Here is a 23,839-nt window from a genome sequence, read left to right as displayed (position 1 = left end):
AGCATACTTTTTATGATTTGACATCTTGTAAATTTATTGAGGCTTGTTTTATAATCCAAATATATTCTCTCTTTGGTAAATGTCCTAGTGCACTTAAAAATAATATATATTCTGCTATTTTTGGGTGAGACTTTTTTTTTTTTTTTTTTTGAAATGGAGTCTCGCTCTGTCACTAGGCTAGAGTGCAGTGGCACGATCTTGGCTCACTGCAACCTCCGCCTCCTGGATTCCAGCAATTCTTCTGCCTCAGCCTCCAGAGTAGCTGGGACTACAGGTGCGCACCACCATGCCCAACTATTTTTTTTTTCATTTTTAGTAGAGATAGGGTTTCATCATGTTGGCCAGGATGGTCTCGATCACTTGACCTCCACGATCCACCCATGGCCTCCCGAAGTGCTGGGATTACAGGTGTGAGTCAACGTGCCCAGCCGGGTGAGATGTTTTATAAGTGTCAATTAAGTCAAATTGGTTGATAGTCTTATTCAAGTTTTTGATGTCCTTAATGATTTTCTATATATTGGAGCTATCAATTATTGAAGTGGTGGGGAGTATTATAATTTCTGACTATAATTGTGGATTTATCTATTTCTCTTGGCAGTTGTATCAGTTTTTGCTTTATATTTTGAAGTTCTATTAATAGGTTCATAAACATTTAGGATTATTTTGTGTGCATGATGAATTGACCCTTATATCACTCTGAAATGGACCTCTTTGATCCTGGTAATAGTCTTTGCTCTGAGATCTAGTTTGGTATTAATGAAGCCACTTCAGCTTTCTTTTGATTAGTGTTAGCAGATACATCTTTTTTTCATCCTTTTACTTGTAAACGCTTTTTGTCTTTTTATTTAAAGTGGGTTTCTTGTATGCACCATATAGCTAGGTCTTATGTTTTTATCCAATCTGATAATCTTTGCCTTTTAACTAGGGAGTTTAAACATTTACATTTAATGTGATTATTGATATTGTTAAATTTGATTCCACCATCTTGCTATTCGTTTTTTGTTTGTTTTGTCTGTTCTTTGTTTCTTTTCCCCTCTTGTATTTTGCTAGTCTGTTTTTATTCAGCCCTCATTTGCATTAGTTAAATAATTTATGTGATTCCATTTTTATCTCCTTTGTTGGTTTATTAGCAATAACTTTTTTTAGTGGTTGCTTTAAAGTTTATTATGTGTCTCTAACTTATCACCATCTACCTTCAGGTCATGTTTTTTTTTTTTTGAGGCGGAGTCTCGCTCTGTCGCCCGGACTGGAGTGCAGTGGCCGGATCTCAGCTCACTGCAAGCTCCGCCTCCCGGGTTTACGCCATTCTCCTGCCTCAGCCTCCCGAGTAGCTGGGACTACAGGCGCCCGCCACCTCGCCCGGCTAGTTTTTGTGTTTTTAGTAGAGACGGGGTTTCACCGTGTTAGTCAGGATGGTCTCGATCTCCTGACCTCGTGATCCGCCCGTCTCGGCCTCCCAAAGTGCTGGGATTACAGGCTTGAGCCACCGCGCCCGGCCCAGGTCATGTTTTAAAGAGATATAAGAAAAGCATTATAATTCCTCAAGTTACAATTTCACTGCTATTTATTTCTTTGTATCAATCCAGATTTTTATTTGGTATCATTTTTCTTCCCAAGGCATACTTTAATTTTTCTTGTTGTCCAAGTCTGTTGGTGATGAATTCTTTTAGCTTTTGTTATGTTTGACAAAGTCTTTATTTTGCTTTGGAAAAATATAGGTGTAGAATTCTAGATTGACAAGATTTTTTTCCTTTTAGTTCTTTAAAGATATTCTGCCTTCCATTACTTCTTATTAATATTAAAAAGCTGTCATTCTTATCTTTGTTCCTCTTTGTGTAGTATATCTTTTTTTCCTTTGGCTACTGTAGCGTATCTTCTTTCTTTTTCTTAGGATTTTCTCTTTATTACTGGTTTTAAGCAATTTGATTATTATGTACCTTAGGTAATTTTCTTTGTTTATTGTGCTTGGAGCTCATTGAGATTCTTGGGTCTGTAGGTTTTCAGTTTTCAACATGTTGGGGAAGGTTTTGGCCATTATGTGTTCAAATACTTTATCTCTCCTCTGCAAACTTCAGTGATATGTTAAGACTTCAGTTACATGGCTGCCTAAAAGTTGGCTTACTGATGCTTTTTGTTGTTGTTGTTCAGTCTTTTTCCTTTCTGTGTTTCAATTTCAGTACTTTTTATTATGTTGTCTTCAAGATTACTAATCTTTTGTTGTGCATTATCTAATCTGCTGTTAATCTCATCCACTATATTTTTAATCTAAAACATTATCTTTTTCATCTCTAAATATTGATTTAGGCCTTTTAAATATCTTCCATGCCTCTATATCATATGTGCAGTCATTACTTTTCTTCTGAAACATATAGAATATAGTTCTAGGAGCTATTTTTATATCCTTGTCTACTAATTCAAGTATCTGTATGATTTCTGGATCTATTTCTATAGAGTTTTGCTCCTCGTTGTGGGTAATATTTTCCTGCTTCTTTGCATGCCTGTTAATTTTTTTTATCAGATGCTATACATTGTGAATTTTACCTTACTAGGTGCTGGATATTTTTGTATTCCTCTAAATATTCTTGAGCTTTATTCTGGGTCACTGTTAAGTTACTCAGAAATAGTTTAGTCTGTTAGAGGCTTGCTTTTTAGCTTTGTTAGGCAGGAAAGAGCAGTCTTACCCAACTCTTATAAAATCAGAGTCATCGAAAGTGAATTTTTATTCCATTTGTTAATTTTATTGGTTGTCTCTCAGTGTTAGACTTGTGTGTTTTGAAACTTTAGTTTTCAACCTAAATTTTAGTGGAAGATTTGTTTTGTTTTGTTATTTTTCTCCCTTTGTTATCACCCTCACTGTTTATCCACTTTACAATTATTTTTTTTTTTTTTAGTTGAGCATTTTATTTTATTTTATTTTTTCCTTCAACTTTTAAGTTCTGGGGTACATGTGCAGGGTGTGCAGGTTTGTTACATAGGTAAATGTGTGCCATGGTGGTTTGCTGCACAGATCAAACAGTCACCTTGATATTAAGCCCAGCATCCATTAGCTATTCTTGATGCTCTCCCTCCCCCAACTCCCACCCTGACGGGCCCCAGTCTGTGTTGTTTCCCCTCCATGTGTCCATGTGTTCTCACTGTTCAGCTCCCACTTATAAGTGAGAATGTGCAATGTTTGGTTTTCTGTTCTTGCGTTAGTTTGCTGAGGATAACGACTCCCAGCTTCATCCATTTTCCTGCAAAGGACATGACCTTGTTCCTTTTTATGGCTGCATAGTATTCCGTGGTGTTTATGTACCACATTTTCTTTATCCAGTCTATCGCTGATGGGCATTTGGGTTGATTCCATGTCTTTGCTATTGTGAATAGTGCTGCAATAAATATATGCATCCATGTATCTTTATAATAGAATGATTTATATTCCTTTGGGTATATACTCAGTAATGGGATTGCTGGGTCAAATGGTATTTCTGCCTCTAGATCTTTGAGGAATTGCCATACTGTCTTCCACAATAGTTGAACTAATTTATATTCCCACCAACAGTGCAAAAGTGTTTCTTTTAGGCCAGATGCAGTGGCTCACGCCTGTAATCCCAGCACTTTGGGAGGCCAAGGCAGGCAGATCACCTGAGGTCGGGAGTTTGAGACCAGCCTGACCAACATGGAGAAACCCAGTCGCTACTAAAAATATATAAAAAAAAAAAACTAGCCAGGTGTGGTGGTACATGCCTGGAATCCCAGCTACTTGGGAGGCTGAGGCAGGAGAATTGCTTGAACCTGAGAGGTGGAGGTTGCGGTGAGCTGAGATCGTGCCATTGCACTCCATCCTGGGCAACAAGAACGAAACTCGGTCTCAGAAAAAAAAAAAAAAAAAGTATTTATTTTTCTCCATAACTTTGCCAGAATCTGTTGTTTCTGGATTTTTGAAAAATAATCGTCATTCTGACTGGCATGAAATGGTATCTCATTGTGGTTTTGATTTGCATTTCTCTAATGATCAGAGTGATGTTGAGCTGTTTTTCATATGTTTGTTGACTGCGTGAATGTCTTCTTTTGAGAAGTGTCTGTTCATGTCCTTTGCCCACTTTTTAATGGGGTTGTTTTTTTCTCGTAAATTTGTTTAAGTTCCTTATAGACTCTGGATATTAGACCTTTGTCAGATGGATAGATTGCAAAAACATTTTATAGTTATTTATACCCAGATTCCTAGACCTCCAGTACGGGACTAGGTTTTTGTTTTTTGTTTTGTTTTGTTTTTGAGACGGAGTTTCACTCTTGTTGCCCAGGCTGAAGTACAATGGCATGATCTTGGCTCACTGCAACCTCTGCCTCCTGGGTTCAAGTGATTCTCCTGCCTCAGCCTCCCAAGTAGCTGGGATTACAGGCATGTACCACCATGCCTGGCTAATTTTTTTGTATTTTTAGTAGAGATGGGGTTTCTCCATGTTGTTCAAGCTGGTCTTGAACTCCCGACCTCAGGTGATCGGCCCACTCGGCCTCCCAAAGTGTTGGGATTACAGGCGTGAGCTATTGTGCCTGGCCTTTTTTTTTTTTTTTTGAGACAGAATCTCTCTGTGTAGCCCAGGCTGGAGTGCAGTGGCACAATCTCTGCTTTCTGCAGTCTTGACCTCCCAGGCTCAAGCAATCCTTCCACCTCAGCCTCTTATGTAGCTGGGACCACAGGTGTATACCACCATGCCTGGTTAATTTTCTTTTTTTTTTTTTTTTTTTTTGTAGAGATGGAGTCTCACTATTGTTGCCCAGGCTGATGTCAAACTCCTGGGCTCAAGCATTCCTCCCTCCTCAGCCTCCGAAAATTCTGGGATTATAAGCAGGAGCCAGTGCACCCAGCCTAGGACCAAGTCTTATAATGGCAGTTCTGCCTATATTAGTATCGACCTAATCCAGCTCCTGGTTCCAAGTTATAAACCTGGCTCTGGCCCTTGTCTGGAGTAGACAGCCTATGCTGGTCTCCTTAATACATGAAGGCTTTGTTGCCACTGTCTGCTGCCAGACTGAGAACCATGAAACCATGGCGTAGCCTTACTCATTACTTTATGTTGCTTTGCTTTTTTTGGATCCATAAAGGTATTCGTTCCCAGCATTTTATTATAAAAATTTTCAAACATACAGAATACTAGAAAGAATTACACAGTGAACACACATGTGCCCATCACTTAGATTCTACCATCAGCATTTTATTGTAATTTCTCCATTACATATCTGTCCACATGAATCCACTCGTGTATCCACACATTGGTCTATCTTCTTTCATGGTGCCCTTCAAAGTAAGTTGTACTCTTCACCTGTAAGTTCTAAAACATTACATATTACTGACTAGAGTTCAATGTTTGTTTTTGTTTATAGTTTCTTGAAGTAACATTTACATATAAGATAAGATATACAAATCTTATTTATTTATTTATTTTTTTGAGATGGAGTCTCACTCTGTCGCTCAGGCTGGAGTGCAATAGTGTGATCTCGGCTCACTGCAAGCTCTGCCTCCCAGGTTCACTCCATTCTCCTGCCTCAGCCTCCCAAGTAGCTGGGACTGCAGGCACCCACCACCACATCTGGCTAATTTTTGTGTGTATGTGTATTTTAGAGACGGGGTTTCAGCATATTAGCCAGGACGGTCTCGATCTCCTGACCTTGTGATCTGTCCGCCTCGGCCTCCCAAAGTGCTGGGATTACAGGTGTGAGCCACCGCACCTGGCCAAGATGTACAAATCTTAAGTGTACCATTTACCAAGTGTTACCAAACACATCATCTATACAACTTAAGCCTCTGTCAAGATACTGAACATTACCATCAATTTTCTTATGCTCTTTCCTGTCAGTCCTACTCCTGTACTTCCAGAAGCAACCATTGTTCTTATTTTTATTTCTACCATAAATTTGTTGTGCCTGATCTAGAATTTTGTATTAGAGAAGCGTACAGCATTTATTCTTTTGTGTAAGGCTTCTTTATGCATAGCACGATGTTTCTGAAATTTATCCATTTGGTTGTAGCAATAAGTTGTTCCTTTTCAGTGCTGAATACTTCTATTCTTTTGTTTAAATATACCACAGTTTGTTTACTCATTTCAGCGGGGTCTTTTTTTTCTTAAAGCATATGGGACTCAGGTATCTGTGGGGTCTCTTTAGTTTTTCTTTTTATTTTTTATCTGTCACTGATATGTGTTTGGAGAGAAGGGAGTGCATCAAATAGGCCCCTAACTGTGCTGTCTTAAACTAAAGTTTCCTAGTTTAACTGGTGTATATTAATTTTAGATTATTTTATGTAAATTGAGTAAACTAGCTGTTTTTTAATTTTTTTAGGAATTGAATTCAGCCCCTTTCATTTTCCTTTGAATTCTGTTCCATGTGCATTGTCAGAGTTTACATTTTTACATGAAATTTAAAAGTAGAAGCTATATAAATGAAGAGCTATAGTTGGTGTTTTAAAAGTTCCATTATCCTGGCTGGGCGTGGTGGCTCATGCCTGTAATCCTAGCACTTTGGGAGGCTGAGGCGGGCAGATCACCTGAGGTCAGGAGTTCAAGAACAGCCTGGTCAATATGGCGAAACCCCATCTCTACTAAAAATACAAAAATTAGCCAGGCTTGGTGATGGGCGCCTGTAATCCCAGTTACTTGAGAGGCTGAGGCAGGAGAATCGTTTGAATCCGGGAGACAGAGGTTGTAGTGAGCCAAGATCGCGCCATTGCACTCCAGCCTAGATAGTGAGAAACTCCATCTCAAAAAAAAAAAAAAAAAAAAGTTCTGTTGTCCCATAAGTCATATTAGTCTGCGTTTTTTTCGTTTTATTTTTTTAACAGATGGAATCTTGCTCTGTTGCCCAGGCTGGAGTCCAGTAGCACGATCTTGGCTCACTGCAACCTCTGCCTCCCGGGTTCAAGTGAGTCTCCTGCCTCAGCTTCCCAAGTAGCTGGGTCTACAGGTCCACGCCACCATGCCCAGCTAATTTTTGTATTTTTATTAATGATGGAGTTTCACTATGTTTTGGCCAGGCTGGTCTTGAACTCCTGACCTCAAGTGATCCTCCTGCCTTGGCCTCCCAAAGTGCTGGGATTACAGGCATGAGCCACCACACCCGGCCGATAGTCTGCCTCTTGAATATATATTTCTTTTTCACATTTAAAAAAATTCAGTAAGTTCATGTGTTTGCTGTTATATTAAGTGTAATTTATGTATAATCTCCATTCTCCTTTGTTGTTATCAACAGTATTAACAATAGAACTCTTTGTTTTCAAGAATATGTTGATTCAGCCAGCTGAACAATACATAGTCCTTCCTTGATATCCAAGGGGGATTGATTCTAAGGTTCCTACCCCCATATTCTAGGATGCCTAAGTCCCTTATATAACATTACATAGTATTTACACATAACCTACACACATCCTTCTGTATACTTTAAATTATCTCTAGATTACTTATACCTAATAAAATGTAATACTGTGTAAATAGTTGTTATACTGTATTGCTTTTGAATTTGTATTATTTTTATTGTTATTTTTTATTCCCCCTGTCCCCAAATATTTTTAATGTGCAGTTGGTTGATACAGAGGGCCAACTGTTTTGCAGTTCTGTGGGATCTCTAAAATAACATAAATTGAGAAATTTAACCTCTTTTTCTGACACTTAATGCTAAAAGGAATAGCCAGTGAAGCACAACACATTTTACACATAACAAAGTTTCAACATTTGTTAAAATAATTTTATTTTTTACCTTTTTTTAGGTTTGGTTGGGATGTTCCAGTAATTCTGAGAAATTCAGAAGAGACCCAGTTCAGCACAAGAATTTTCAAAAAGCAAATGAGACAAGTCAAGAATCCTTTTGGCTTAGAGATCACTAATCCATCTTCAGCTTCAATTACAAGTTGGTGGCTATTTTCCAAAGATTTTCTGTCATTGTTTGCCCTCTTTTTTTTAGCCCTTTTATTTTCTTTCTCTATTTCTTTCCCTTCATTAGACTTTTAACAAACATTTGTTGGGCAACTATTTTGTTTCAGGTGCTGTACTGTATATGACAGATATAAAGATAAGATTAAGAAGTTACAAACTTTACTCCTGAAGAATTTATCACCTAGTAAACAGAGGTAGATGTGTATACAAAGGAGCAGAATGAAGTATTACAGGTGTTAATAGTGAAGTCTGTTAGGACACTATGCCATTTTTATTGGTGTGTAGTAAAGTGAGAAATGATGTGTTATCTCTAAATACAGTTAATGTAAGGTTGCTAACCTTTTGAAGAACAATTGCCTTTTTTTTTTTTTTTTGAGACAGTCTTACTCTGTCGTCCAGGCTGGAGTGCAATGGCACAATGTCAGCTCACTACAGCTTCCACCTCCCAGGTTCAAGCGTTTCTCCTGCCTCAGCCTCCCAAGTAGCTGAGATTACAGGCGTGTGCCACCATGCCTGGCTAATTTTTGTTTTTTTAGTAGAGACTGTGTTTTACCATGTTGATCAGGCTGGTTTCAAACTGCTGACCTTAGATGATCCACCCACCTCGGCCTCCCAAAGTGCTGGGTTTACAGTTGTAAGCCACTGCGCATGGCCAGAATGATTGTCATTTAATCTGAAACTATGGTATTTTGGTATAAATTATTTTGATATAGCATGTTATTCTGTAGATGGCAGTTGTTTGCTTTTGTACTTGCTTGGAAAAATAAGTTGTCTGCAGGACCATATAGGAACCATTAGAATTGTAAAGAAAGAGATGGTTAAATTTGTTAAGGTGAAGAGGCATATTCAGGAAAGCCTTCATAAAAAAGAATATGCTGGATCTGTCTTATTTTTTTTTCTTCATTCCTCCTTTTTTTTTTTTTGAGTAAGTAGAATCTTGAAAGATAAGTGTTTACCTCTTGGGTGAGAAGTGGAGTGATACATTAAAGAAACAGTAGTTATGGCTAAAGCATAGGATGGGACAGGTAAGAGAGGAGTCTAAGAAGACTCAGATTCTTCCTGTGGGTACTCCATAGCCAGATCCTTTTACAAAATGAAGAGTACGGAAAGAATAGCAAGTTTCAGAAGAAAGGCAATGAATTCAGTTTTGAACTTTTGGACTTTGAAATTCTTTTGTGACAGTTCAATAAAATAAAGAGTAGGCAGTTCTAGATACAGTTCTGTAGCTTTTTTTCTGGACCGAGACCCTGTCCCTTCTATACTTGCTTACATTTCAGGTTTCTTGAAAACAAATAAACCAGATCTTTCTCTGCTTTTCATCCTATTCTAGCTACTGCCGTATTTCTCTTCTTCCCCTCACAGCCAGCTTCTTAGAAGCTGTTTGCATTTGCCTTCTCTTAGCCTGCTTCTTTCTTACTCTTCAGTGCAGTGCAGTGCAGTCTGACTTTTCCCTGTATCCCTTTACTGAAATGGCTTTCTACGACTTCTGCCCTGCACTTTCGACCCCCAGCAGTCATAAAATCCAGTGGGAGTCTTTCAGGGCTGAGTTAATGCTCTCTCTCTAGTATTTTACAGAGCTGACCTTCCTTTGCAATATCCTGCTCCCTTGCGTCTATGGACCATTCTTATCTATTCATCCTTCCTGCCTCTAACTCTCAGAATCTAATAACTGGTCAGAAGTCAGTTTACTTAGTCAATATAGATCATCAGGCTTAAGTAAATCTTGATTTGTAAGGAAAAATATATGTTGGTTTTCTTGTTTGTTTGTTTGTTTTTTGAGACAGGATCTTGCTCTTCCACCCAGGCTGGAATGCAGTAGTGTGATCATAGTTCACTGCAGCCCCAACACCCTGGACTCAAGTGGTCCTCCTGCCTCAGCCTCCCGAGTAGCTGGGACTACAGGTGTGCATGACCATGCCTGGCCAAATTTAAAAAAAAAAAAAAATTTTTTTTGTGGGGATGGAGTCTTGCTGTGTTATCCAGGCTGGTCTCAAACTCCTGGCCTCAAGCAGTCCTTCTGCCCCAGGCTTACAAAGTGCTGGGATTACAGGTGTGACCCACTTGTTCTTGGCCCCCAAAATTACAGAATTTCTTATTCATCCTCTTAAGCTGTAAATACTATTACCCTGTGAATTGATGGAAACTAGGATCTCGGCCACTCGTCTCCCCACTCCATCCCTGTAATAGATAACAGTTCATTCTGACATTTTTCACATGGGAAAACCAAATTTTAAGATATGACACAGAGAAAACTAATTTGTTTAAAAGGTAGTTGGTTGTGCATGCCTGATTACTGATTAAAGTGTACACCCAGCTACCAGCTGCTCAAGAGGATAAGGTGGGAGGATCGCTTGCGTCCACAAGGTCGAAGTTGCAGTAAGCTGTGATCACACCACTTCACTTCAGCCTGGGTGACAGAGTGAGACTCTGTCTCAAAAAATAAAATAAAAAATAAAGTGTACAGAATAGTGGTGGTTCAATAACCTCCCACCTCTGTGGCCATAGGCTAGAACCTGCTACAATGTCACATCTGGCTCTTGAGCAGGACCCACAATGAAACACCTACCCGCTGCAAGGCCTTCCTTCCTGCAGTACAGTTCCACAGGTCTGAAACTACACTGAAAAACTAAGAAGAGCCGATACATTATGAGCAAAGCACAGGGCACTTGTGAGGCAGAAAGTGTGAGGAAATCCATCAATCTGCTTTTCAGGCAGAAATAGTCACAAATAGAGCCAGCCCTGCAAATGTTTGAGGCAAATGAAAAGTTAGCCAGTAAGTAGCCCTCTTAGCTATGCCTGCACACTAGGTGCTAACCAACAGTGGCGTTACTGAAGTCATGAAAAATTCTTTAAATGTGCGGACGTACAGCATGAATACTGAAATATTTTAATTTTTAAAATACCAATGCATATCATTTATTATCTTCCTCGTATGGGGAAATAAAGAGAAGGATTTTGATAGGAATTATACTTAGCAGAGTAAAATTCATTTGTTTAAACTGTGGAAAAGTGGGTATCATTAAAGATGTCTACACAGAACATTAAAATAATACTGTAACAATATTTGTGACACTTAAAAAAGTTATTTCATTTGGTGTATAGATAGTTTAAAAATCTTTTTTTCACCACTGTACCCAAACTGACATATGGCAGAGAAGAGTGAATAATCTAGGGACCTGATTTAACTTGAAAATCAACCAGAGGCGGCACGTGGTGGCTCATGCTTGTAATCCTAGTACTCTGGGAGGCTGAGACGGGTGGATCCTCGAGTCCAGGAGTTCAAGACCAGCTGGCCAACGTGACAAAACCTCATCTCTACTAAAAATACAAAAATTAGCTGGGCGTGGTTGCACATACCTGTTAGTGCCAGCTACTCGGGAGGCTTAGGCTGGGGGATTGCTTAAGTCTGGGAGGTTAAGACTGCAGTGAGCTAACGCCACTGCACTTCAGCCTGGGCAACAGAGTGAGACCCTGTCTCAAAAAACAAAAACAACACACGTGCTTTTTATTTATATTTAAGATTTTTATTTTTATTTATTTATTTTTTTTTGAGACGGAGTCTCGCTCTGTTGCCCAGGCTGGATTGCAGTGGTGCAATCTTGGCTCACTGCAACGTCTGCCTCCCGGGTTCAAGCAATTCTCCTGCTTCAGCCTCCTGAGTAGCTAGGACTACAGGTGCATGCCACCATGCCCAGCTAATTTTTTGTATTTTTAGTAGAGACAGCATTTCACTCTATTACCCAGGATGGTCTCAATCTCTTGACCTCATGATCCGCCCGCCTTGGCCTCCCAAAGTGCTGCAATTACAGGCGTGAGCCACCGCGCCCTGGCCATACTTTAAAATTTATAATAAAAAAAAAAAGAAAACCAGAGAATCCATTTGAATCTTAGTCATTTAGTTCTGTTTACCTAGGGGTGGGTTGTTGGGATTTTGTTGTTGTTGTTATTATGTAATGATATATTTGGATTTGTGTTTCCATGTCTGCAATATAGAGTCTTTAATGAAATTGTAAATTAGGTACTCAGTATATATTAGTTGAGTTGAATTTGATTCAGAAATTCTGCTATCTTTTTGTAAATAGCTTCCTTATATTTTAGCTTATTCACCCTTTTTTTTTAACATTAACGCAAAAGGGTTAGGAAAAAAACACAATGTACATGGCATGTTTGGAGGCGTTTGTGAACCTCCATTCCCTACAACCTAACACTTTCATCTGCCAATACTCTGGCTTTATTATTCTCATGAATGATCTCCTTGTTTTTATTACTTCTTCTCTCACAGGGATCCTTCCTCAAGAAGGTTTGTGGCTTTTCCGCCCCATCGTTTCTCCCTTTTTAGTGGCGTAGCACATTTTCTACAGTCCTTATTTTTTCACTTTTTTGCAAGGCTGTCTCTTAAACACCGCTTGATTTGCTTGTTATAGATAGTCTGGGTGAGGACAGTTTGAGAGATGCCACACCCATGTGCTTCACTGATTTTGATTCTGAATTTTCTGGTTTACAGCTGTGTCCCAATTTTGTTAAGGCTATTCATCTATTGATCTCAAATGATGTTGTGTGTGTACTGCGTTTTAGAAGCCAAAAAAAATACATAAAAATGGAAACTCTTTGCAAAAAAAAGTAGAAAAAGTAAAGGGAGAATAGTTTTGATGGGGTACTGACATTATCTTCTGATAGTGGAAATCATTACATTCTCCCCTCAGTTTATGTAATGGACAAGTTTGTGAAAGATTATGGAGAGTATAATTTTATAGATTCTGTAGTTTTTTAAAATTAATTTCAGAGACATTTTAAAATCTGATTAATCTCCAATTGTCAAAGGTCTCTGATACTCTTCCCACTTTAATTAAGTATACAAAGTCTATAAACAAGTCTTTTAAGTAACTCTGGCTTTTTTTTCTTTTTACAAAGCAAGTAAACAGGGTAGTTTTGTATGTTCTGTAAGCTGTAAGTTGAGTTTTAAAAGGCTTATCCTTCCATTGTTCTTTTTTTTTTTTTTTGAAGCAGGTTCTCACTCTGTCATCCAGGTGGGAGTGTAGTGGTGTGATCCTGGCTTACTGCAGCTGTGATCCTGCTACCTCAGCCTCCCAAGAAGCTAGGACCACAGGTGCATGCCACCATGCCCAGCTAATTTTTGTATGTTTTGTAGAGACATAGTTTTGCCATGTTGGCCCAGGCTGGTCTCAAACTCCTGGCTCAAGCGATCCGCCCATCTTGGCCTCCCAAAGTGCTGGAATTACTGGCATGAAACACCACACCCAGCCTGTTCTTTTTTAATGTAAACAAACACATATATGGGTATCCATTCTTGTGAAATAAACAGTAGCATATATATTTAATTTTCTCTACCTTGCTTTTTTTTCATTTACTAATATATTCTGAAGATCATTTCATAATAGTATGTGCAGATATTCTGATATGCCTCAGTTCTTTTTTTTTTTTTTTAAAGAGACAGAGTCTCACCCTGTCGCGCAGGTTGTAGTGCAGTGGCACGATCTTGGCTCACTGCAACCTCTGCCTCCCTATTCACTTTTAATAGCTCCTTAGTACTTTATTGTAGAGTACTAAAAAAGCTGGAGGTAGACAGGAAAGGAAAAAACAGAAAATGCATATTTTAAAACGTTGAAGAAGAAAAAACAAACACAAAATGATTATTTATTATTGTATTGCCAGCAAAAATGTGAAAAGATGTATGTATAAGGCTATTCATTGTAGCACTATTAGTTATCATAGCAAAATGCTGGAATAAACCCAAATGTTCATCAATGAGGATTAAATGAATAAAATATAGTACTCTACTATAATTTGACATTAAAACCTGCTCCAATTACCTATGCAAAGTTCCTACCAATTAAAATTTTTGATTAAGTATGATTAGAAGTGGTCATGTATCAATGCTACTGAGACTCTCAGACATTTATAGGAGGCATACCCTTTAACAGGTTCTTTTAACTGCCATCATCCTGGCCAGCATCGAAAAGGAAGCTTTTGTTCCTCACCCTGTATGATTGTATTAGAAGTTACATTAAATCACTTTCATTCTTTCTCCTTTGTATTTTACAGCTGGCATAACCTTGACAACAGATTGCCTTGAAGATAGTCTTCTTACATGCTACTGGGGGTGCAGTGTTCAAAAATTATATGAAGCTCTGCAGAAGCATGTTTATTGCTTCAGAATAAGCACTCCCCAAGCATTAGAAGATGCTCTGTATAGTGAATATCTCTATCAGGAACAGTATTTGTATCCTTTTATCTGATATACCCATCAGCACTGAAACTTAGACTTCTTATGGATAAAGTGTGCTAACTTACTGATCATTTTTGGTATATTTTTGTTCTTATGGTTATAGTGGCAATTTGCCTTTACATTTTCAAAAAGTATTAAAAAGGATAGCAAAGAAGAAATATATTGCCAGTTACCAAGAGATACTAAAATTGAAGACTTTGGCACAGTGCCCAGATCTCGCTATCCATTGGTAGCGCTATTGACCTTAGCTGATGAGGATGACCGGGAAATTTATGATATTGTAAGTAATTGAAAAATTTGGAAGCATTACCTTTAAGTGGTTTGAATGGTGGTTCTTCATTATTTGATAAATAGAAAAAGTTTTGTTTTAATTTCTGAGGATGTGCATTTGGCTTAGAAACTATATACCTATTTAGTTTTTATATGTGTAACAGTACCTTCAGAGTATGACTCATTTTTTTGCCTTAGGGATCACAGTAATATGACTTTATTTGGAAAATAAAAGATATATAATGGTTGAATTAAGTTAATTTCATCATTAACACCTATTTGGTTGTATACACCTATTTGGTTTTTATATATGTAACAGCACCTTCAGAGTATGACTCATTTTTTGCCTTATGGATCACAGTAATATGACTTTATTTGGAAAATAAAAGATATATAATGATTGAATTAAGTTAATTTCATCATTCTGTATTCTGTCATATTTGCTGTGTAAAAACAGTCTGTTGGGAAGCATGTTTATTCTGAACATGTTTAGCACTGAATAAATAAGCATAATAATGATCTAAAGGGCTCAATTTTAAGATAGTATCCACTCTTTTTTTTTTTTTTTTTTTTTTTTGCCTGCTTGCAGTCACCTTGTTTCCATCAAAGTCCCTGCTGCACGTATATCTTATATGTCTGGTCCCTGTATTTTCAGTAATTATAATAATCTCCTTTTCTCATTATGTGCTAAGTATCAGTCTGGTAGTTGATTCCTATTAGGAAGTTAAAAGTATCTTAGAGATCTAAGAGGACTGAAACTTCGACAATCATCCGAGTATAATAGAAACTTAGACATGAAATAAACTTTTAATGAAATTGTATCATGGTAAAAATGTCCTTACACACAATTGACTATTTTTTTAAAGTGTTTAATATAGATTATTCATTAATAAACATATGGTAACATTGTTTTGTGATACTTCGTAATATGCAAAGTACGTTCACAAACATTAACTTATTTTTTTCTTCCAACAACCTGGTTTCTTAGGACAAGGCAAATATTCTCCTTTTACAGACTGAAACAGAGTCAAGAAAAATCCCAGTCATTCAGGCAGTAAGATGTGGAACAAGGGCTTGACTCTGAACATTTTTTGTTTGTTTGTTTGTTTGTTTTTGTTTTTTGAGTGTATTTTTTTTTAGCAGGAATATCTTCCTGCAACAAGTGTACATTGAGCTTTGGAAGGTGCAGACTCTTTGGGAAATCTAGACCCTCCTTACTCATTTGCAGTTAAGCATCTAGGTTTTTGGTTTTTAATATTTTCAAACTGAAGTTCCATTGAGCTGAGGTCAGCTTATTTTTTTCCAAGTCACGGGGAGCAGAGGGGAAGGAAATGGCGATATGTAGGTCACTAGAGACAAAGTTGCAGATATATAAAATGAACAGGTCTAGAGATCTAATGTACAGCATAAGGACTATAGTTAATATGATATTGCTTTTGGGATTTTTGGTGCTCTTGCCACATGCAAAAAAAGTGGAAGTAACTATGTAAGATGATGCATATATTAATTTGCATTATTATATAACCATTTCACTAGATATATTTGGAATATATATATCATAACATCCTGTTGTACACCTTAAATATATACAATAAAAATACAAAAGTCATACCAGCAGTAGTGTATTTCCAGAACCTAGTACAGCGCCTAGGGCATAATAGGGGTTCAATAAATGTTTAATAAGTAAAAGAAAAAAAAAAGTCATACTAGGCAGTGTTAATGAACCTCACAGAGCTTGACAGCAAAACACCTTAGCTGTACATTGCATGTACCTTAGTGTGCATGACAGGCCTTCTGGCTTCCTCCCTCCTTTCTCTCCGTTTCAGTTAGCGATAAATAAAACATGTTGAGTTGGTGTCTCCTATTTCCAGCTTCTTTGTTCTTGACCCTGTGTGCTTGGGTAAGGAAGCCCTTCTGCCCCCACTGTGTGTGCCCTCTCTTCTAAGTTTCTTGGGTTCTGTTCTCCTTTTTCCTTTGGTTCAACACCAAAGGATCATATCGCAGTCATTTTCCCTCCCAGCTTCCCCCTTGCATTCCTTTTCCCTTCACTGATAGTGCTGTCTACTCTAGGTGCTCAGGGTCTTTTTTTTTCTAACTTTTTTCCCCTGTCCAAACAGGGAGTGATTGTGTATCTGTGTGGTAAAATATATATAACATAAAGTTTGCCATTTTAACCATTTTTCTGTATGTGTGTTTTCAGTTCAGTGGCCTTGTAGGCCAGAGAAGGGTTTGCTATCAGGTCCCTGATCACACTGGATGAAGACTGTGTGGCCCAGCTGTAGTTATGGGAGGCTTATTCCCATAGGGGAGCCTGAGTGTCTCCCAAGGGTTAACAGCCGTCTTCTCTTGTACTTTGTGTATGTCTCTGTGTCTGGGTCCTTTTGAATGTCTTTTATTGTCATCTGTGGGCTCCTCCTTTTTTTCTGTTAATCCTTGCTTCCCTTGTCTCTCATTTCTCAGATTGGGGGTAATATTGGCACTCAAATACATTTATTAGTGTATTTTGTATTAATGTTCTCTGTTTATAATTTTAAAAGCAAATGGACCATTTCCTATTTCTTTTTCATATGTGTTTTTTGAGTATTTTATCTGTGGGTCAGGGACTATATATTTTTTTAAAAACTTATTACTAAAATATCATTTTTATTTTAACAGCAAAGAATTATATTTAGGTAGTACAATTAGGAACCAGTTTGTTGTTTTAGGTTAAAACAAGGAAAGCAGGAATTGTTACTACAAAATTTTGACTTTAACATTTTTTCATTTTTACTTAATTACATTGGCTTTTTTCCTGTATTATTCAGATAATACATTTGTGTCAGGAAAAAAAATTAGAAAGTGTAGATAAGCCAAAAGGAGAGAAATATAATAATCTATATTCTATCATCCAAAAATAATAACTGTGAATATTTGTATCTTTCCAAATCTTTATATATATAATTTTTAAAAAACAGGCTAAAATGATACATTTTATACTATTTTGTGACCTGCTTTCACTTAATAGTATATTCGAACATTTTTTTCATATCAAATATTTACCCACAGCTACATATATAACTAGTATGATAATAGCTTCAGAGGCTTTTAATATTAAATCAAATGACAAAATTGGCTTGTTTTTTGTTTTGTTTTTTTTTGTTTTGAGACAGAATCTTGCTCTTTTGCCCAGGCTGGTGTGCAGTGGCGCGATCTCAGCTCTCTGCAACCTCTGCCTCCTGGGTTCAAGCAATTCTCCTGCCTCAGCCTCCTGAGTAGCTGGGATTACAGGCACGCACCAGCATGCCCGGCTAATTTTTGTATATTTAGTAGAGATGGGGTTTCACCATGTTGGCCAGGTTGGTCTTGAACCCCTGACCTTGTGATCCACCCAACTCGGCCTCCCAAAGTGCTGGGATTACAGGTGTGAGCCACTGCTCCCAGCCAACAAAATTGTTAGTATGAAGTGGTAACTACTATTTTCTACTAACCCTGTCATTTTGATTTAGTATTAAAAGCCTCTGATGTCATTACTAAATTAATAAATCTTTATAAGCTTGTAAAGAATATTGTGTTTTTGCAGCTAATGTAGGGTTTTAAAACTTTTTATTTGTACATAATTTCCAAAAGTTGCAAAAATAAAGAAGTAAAAGAACACCCATATACCCTGTACCTGGATCTCCTATTGTTAACATTTCTGTCCTTTGCATTATTGTTCGCCCATTTATGTATGTATGTATGTATGTATGTATGTATGTATGTGTTGATTGATTGATTGAGAGAGAGAGGGTCTTGCTCTATCACCAGGCTGGAATGTAGTGGCACAGTCATGGCTCACTGCAGCCTCAACCTCTTGAGCTCAAGTGATCATCCTGCCTCAGCCTCCAAAGCAACTGGGATTACAGGAATGCACCACTGTGCCAGGCTAAATTTAAAAAAAAATTTTTTTTTTTGTAAAGACAGGGTCTTACTGTGTTGCCCCGGCTGGTCTCAAACTCCTGAGCTCAAGCAGTCCTCCCACCGTGATCTTCCAAAGGGCTGAGATTACAGGCTTGAGCCACCACACCCAGCCTGCCCATATGTTTATACATACACATATATATGATAGTATATATATTTTAAATCAATGATTTGAGAATAAGTTGCATACATGATGATTCTTTACCCCTAAATACTTCAGTGCATATTTCCTAAAAATAAGGATGCTTTCTTATATAAACACAGTATAGTCATCTTCTTTATAAATTTAACATTGATACAGTATTTTATCCAATTCACAACCAATTTTCTTCTCCAGTTCAGGTTCTAGTCTAGAGCCAGACTTTGTATTTGTCATGGATCTTTAGCTTCCTTTAGCCTGGAACATTTCCATACCCTGTCTTTTATGACATGAGCATTTTTGAAGGGTATAGTCACACACACACACATACCCTTTTTGTAAATTAAAAGATTCTCATTTTGTTTGTCTGATTTTTCTTATGATCAGATCAAAATTATGCAGCTGCAGCCAGTGAGCTGCCCGGGTGATGTGTCGTTTTCAGAGTGCCGCCTCTAGAAGCATGCAATGCTCTTTTCTCTAATTATTCATGTTAATTTTGATCTCTTAGTCAAGGTGTTATCTGCTTTCTACACTCTTCTGTTTTTTTCTCCCCCTTGGTCTGTGAGGAGGCACTGTAAGATCATGTAAATATCCTGCTTTTTATTAAAAAAAATTTTTTGTCCTAGATTTAACATCCATTGATGATTCTTGCCAGATTTCATCTTTACTGTGATGGTTGCAAAATAATTATTTTCCAACTCCAGCCCTCCCTCCAGTCAGTTCTTGGCATTCTACAACAAGCAAGAGACTTCCTGTCTCTCCCATTTGTTTGTTTGCTTATCTGTTGTCTCTATGGCCTCATGAATTTTTCCCCCAGTGTTTTATAACTCATGACTGAATTTAATTATTTTGGTGTTCAAACTGCCATTTCCCTGTGCTTCCTGCCAAAACTGAGGGTTTGTAGTCAAACTGTGTCCATAGATTACTTGGATTCTCTCAAAAGTCAGAAAACCTTACCAAGAAATATACTCATGTTGTTTTCTTCCGTATCCCTTCCACTCCATTCCCACACACCCCAGTCCTTAGAGATAATTGTTGTTTTCCGATTTATCCGCCATTTTTTATTTTCTCTTTTTTCTTACACGAAAGATAGCACATTCTCTATGCTATGTATGCTGTTTTGTACTTTGCTTTTTTTCACTTCAGAAAATCTGGAAATCACTGCACACCAGTTTGCAGAGATTATCTTCACTTTTTTTTTTAAATAGCTGCATAGCACCTCACTGTGTGTGTGCTATGCATATTCCATAGTTATTCTGCCAATCTGCTGTGCTTGGACATTCGGGTAGTTTCTAGTATTCTGTAGTAACAAATAATCTTATGCTGAATAATCCGTATATACATATCTTAATATTGTTGGAATTGTATGGTTGAAGTGTAAATGCATGTTGTTTTGTTAGATATTGCCATTGGAATTGTACCTTTTTGTAAAAAAACCAACAATATATGAGAGTGTATTTCCACAGAGTTCATTGACAAGCTTTTGAATTTTTGTCACTCTGATGAGTGAACAGTGGTGCAGTATTAATTTTAATTAAATATCTTTTAATATGGTCATGCTTCATATTTATATCTTTTTATGAATTGTCTGTTCATGTCTTTTGCCCATTTTTCTATAGGATTTTGGCCATTTTTCTTCAGTTTTTAAAAGTTCTTCATAAATTAGGAATATTAACCTTTAATCTGTGACACACCTTGTGAATATTCTAGTTCGTCATGTGTTTTGACTTTGTTTATGGTGCTTTTGATCATGTATATTTTTAATTCTTATATAGTCAAGTGTATTTACTCTGGGTTTTGAGTCATAGTTAATGTCTTTCCTTACACTGAGACTAAAATGGAATTTATTCATTTTCTTTTTTTTTTTTTTGATGGAGTCTTGCTCTGTTGCCCAGGCTGGAGTGCAGTGGCCGGATCTCAGCTCACTGCAGGCTCCGCCTCCCGGGTTCACGCCATTCTCCCGCCTCAGCCTCCGGAGTAGCTGGGACTACAGGCGCCCGCCACCTCGCCCGGCTAGTTTTTTTTTTTTTTGTATTTTTAGTAGAGACGGGGTTTCACCGTGTTAGCCAGGATGGTCTCGATCTCCTGACCTCGTGATCCACCCGTCTCGGCCTCCCAAAGTGCTGGGATTACAGGCTTGAGCCACCGCGCCCGGCCGGAATTTATTCATTTTCTTCTAGTACTTGTACAGTTTTATTTTTTACATTTAGATCTCTTATGCATCTGGAGTTTATTCTTATGAGGAATGCATCTAATTATATATATTTTCCCATAGCTATCTGGTTGTCCCAATACTGTTTATTAAAAAAGCTCTTTGGTGATTTGACATGACACCTTTATTATATTTTTATACATAATTAGGTCTGTTTCTGGACTCTTTATCCTGTTTCATCCATCTGTCTATTCATGTGCCAGTACCATACTGTTTTAATTTTAAAGGCTTTGTAGTCTGTTTTATTATCTGATGGGGCTAGTCGCCCTCATAGCTCTCTCTTTTCAGTATTTTTCTAGCTGTTCTTTTGTGTTCATTTTTCTATATGAGAATTTTAGAGTCATTGCATGTAGCTCTCTAAACAAAAGTGTTTTCTCTGGTCCCCGTACGTCCAAGCTTCTTAAAAGACTGTTTAATACTGACTTTAATTCCTCTCCTTCATTTCCTTTTTTAGTCCTCTCAAAGATTCCTTTGTCCATTGTGATCACATTAAATTTGTAAATTTGAGTACAATTAAAATAACTCTACCAAAAATATGTCAGTAACCGATTCCTCTGCAGTGATTATAATTTAATCAGATCGATGCAAGTTTTCTAATTTATCAGCCTTTTATTTTTGAGAAGCGTTTTTTTTTTTTTTTTTTTTGGCAGAAGACAAAGTGTCTAGAAGCAGTTGAAAATCATTTTTCACATATTTGTGAAATAATGTAAAGATTTTAAGTACCGACCAGTGTTCAATTTTTATTTTAGATTTCCATGGTGTCAGTGATTCATATTCCTGATAGGACTTATAAACTATCCTGCAGAATATTGTATCAATATTTACTCTTGGCTCAAGGTCAATTTCATGATCTTAAGGTAAGTCATACTCTGTAGTCTTATCTCTGTCTCTTTTGTTTACAGAGTTTCAAAGAATGGCCATTTATGAAAAGATGATTATATTTTTCAGTTAATAATTATAGAAGATAACTATTCTTTGCAATTGGATTTGCTAGCTCATAAATTTTGAGCATCTTATGACTCCCAGTTTTAAAGAGTAATTGTTATTTATAATAATCTTTAAACTTATGTCTTTGATTTTCAGCAACTTTTCATGTCTGCAAATAATAATTTCACTCCCTCCAACAATTCCTCTTCAGAAGAAAAAAACACAGACAGAAGTTTGTTGGAAAAGGTGGGACTCTCTGAAAGTGAAGTTGAGCCATCGGAGGAGAACAGCAAGGACTGTGTTGTTTGCCAGAATGGGACTGTGAACTGGGTGCTCTTACCATGCAGACACACCTGCCTGTGTGATGGCTGCGTGAAGTATTTTCAGCAGTGCCCAATGTGCAGGCAGTTTGTTCAGGAATCTTTTGCACTTTGCAGTCAAAAAGAGCAAAGATAAAGACAAACCGAAGACTCTTTGAAGACATTGTAACACTGAAAAGTACACTTTCTACTAAAGATGCAGAAATTGATGATCTTGGAATTCATTATAACATGGAATCTACAGTATTGGCCATCAATGAAAATTCTATTTTAACTTCATATTTGTATGGTACATGGATGATAAAAATTGATTATTCCTTTCTGCTTAGTAAATGAATACTGAAATTCATCTGTGTTGATACATAAAAATTCATTCAACTCTTGAAAAGAATCTATGAGTTTGGCCTTTTATTAGCTAGATTTCCTCTCACGTTAATTAGAAAAATCATTCTGAAAGGCAATCCATTGAAAATTTTAGGAGGTTAAAGTCTTAAGATCACTAAATGTTTTACCTTTGATGTAATCTGGAGAGCAATTAAGAAAAAACTTAATTCTGCTTAAAGTAATTGCTTGTTCTCTAGTTTATACAAAAGAGTTGGAATGAGCTTCTTTAAATCTTTTCCTGAAATACCAGTTTTTATAAATATCCATCTGTTTGGTTTCTAATGTCCCTTATAGTTACATAAATACAGGTCATAGTTTTTAAATACTCGTTCTTAAATCATAAATACAAGATATAATTCTTGACTGTTCTCAGTGAATTATAAAATGATACTCATTTATAGGAGGCAGATATATAAAATTTGGATAATAAGATTTTTTGGATAATTAAATTTATTAAGTTGATAGTCAAGTGCGATTAGATTAGCAGAATGTGATCTACCAGGGAAGACCTGCGAGACCTTTCATGCCTTACCTTAGGTTTCTGCCTGCACAGCAAATCCATCCAGAACTGAGGTGGGAGGGGGAAGGTTAGAGAGCTAGAAAAATCGCTAAAACAAACAAATAACTATTTTTTCTAGTGTATTTTTATTCCAAATAAACCCTGTATCCTTCTGAATAGTAAATTACTTTGTTCATCCATTGTTCTGTCTTTGTAAGAATTGAAAAACTTGGTAGGCAGAAAGACTCCACCCTCTTCTCTTTCCAAGATGACTAAAAGAAAAAGGTAAATCAGAGCCTTCCATGTTTTCAGTGAGAATTACCCTAACTCACCAAGAAAGCAGATCCCCATGGCAAATAAACTGTGACCTTCAGGGAGATTTTTCAAGCCTCTTTTTGTCCTGTTTGTATTAAGAATAATGCCTTGCCTTTATATCTGTATTTTTATATAGTTCTATTCCAACCAGGTATAGCACTCTGAAGAAGATGTTATCTATTCTCCATTTTATAAACCAAATCAAACTTTCATCTACATTCACTAGCTATGTAATAAATACCTTGTAGGAGCCAGATACTTGTTGAAAGTCTGGGCTACAAAGAATCAGTCAAGACTCCTGATGTCAAGTATTTGAGCATAAAAAGAGCATTGATGGCTAATTAGAACCCCCCTCCACACCGCCTTGCGGCCTCCCCCGCCCCCAACCCAGAAGTTCCTAAGACTGTTCCAACCCTGCCACTGGAAGCAGGGTAGTCCAAAGCTGCAGTTCCTGCTGCTCTTAACTAGCAGTATAACAATCTTGAAAACTCTCTTTGTCACGTAAATTGGGGGAATATTCAGACTCCATCCTAGCTCTGCTGCCTCTCTATAGATCTCTTTGTACCTTAACTGTCCTAGACACATAGTTGGTTTCTCATCAGAAGTAGATTCCACCAAGCCTGCATTCTTATTCCATGTTTCTTTTTTTTTTTGTTTTTTTTTTTTGAGGCAGTGTCTCGCTCTGT

General features: G+C 37.2%; 1 protein-coding gene across 2 annotated transcripts in view; it reads left to right on the top strand.

Moving 5' to 3' along the window:
* Positions 1-23,039, top strand: part of CGRRF1 (cell growth regulator with ring finger domain 1) — a 28,092-nt gene extending 5,053 nt beyond the window's left edge. The window contains exons 2-6 of one of the 2 annotated variants that reach the window (XM_033187988.1): positions 7,739-7,878; positions 13,968-14,145; positions 14,284-14,431; positions 21,458-21,565; positions 21,847-23,039. In XM_033187988.1, the coding sequence (XP_033043879.1) occupies positions 7,739-7,878; positions 13,968-14,145; positions 14,284-14,431; positions 21,458-21,565; positions 21,847-21,960 (688 nt within the window). In that variant the 3' untranslated portion in view covers positions 21,961-23,039. Of the gene's footprint in view, positions 1-7,738; positions 7,879-13,967; positions 14,146-14,283; positions 14,432-21,457; positions 21,566-21,791 lie in introns of both variants that reach the window. The other variant, XM_033187987.1, reaches the window with a different exon arrangement.
* Positions 23,040-23,839: the final 800 nt, after the last annotated feature.

Source organism: Trachypithecus francoisi, unplaced genomic scaffold, assembly GCF_009764315.1.
Source record: "Trachypithecus francoisi isolate TF-2019V2 unplaced genomic scaffold, Tfra_2.0 Lachesis_group3, whole genome shotgun sequence".
NCBI lineage: Eukaryota > Metazoa > Chordata > Mammalia > Primates > Cercopithecidae > Trachypithecus > Trachypithecus francoisi.
This window is presented reverse-complemented; position numbering and strand designations above follow the sequence as displayed.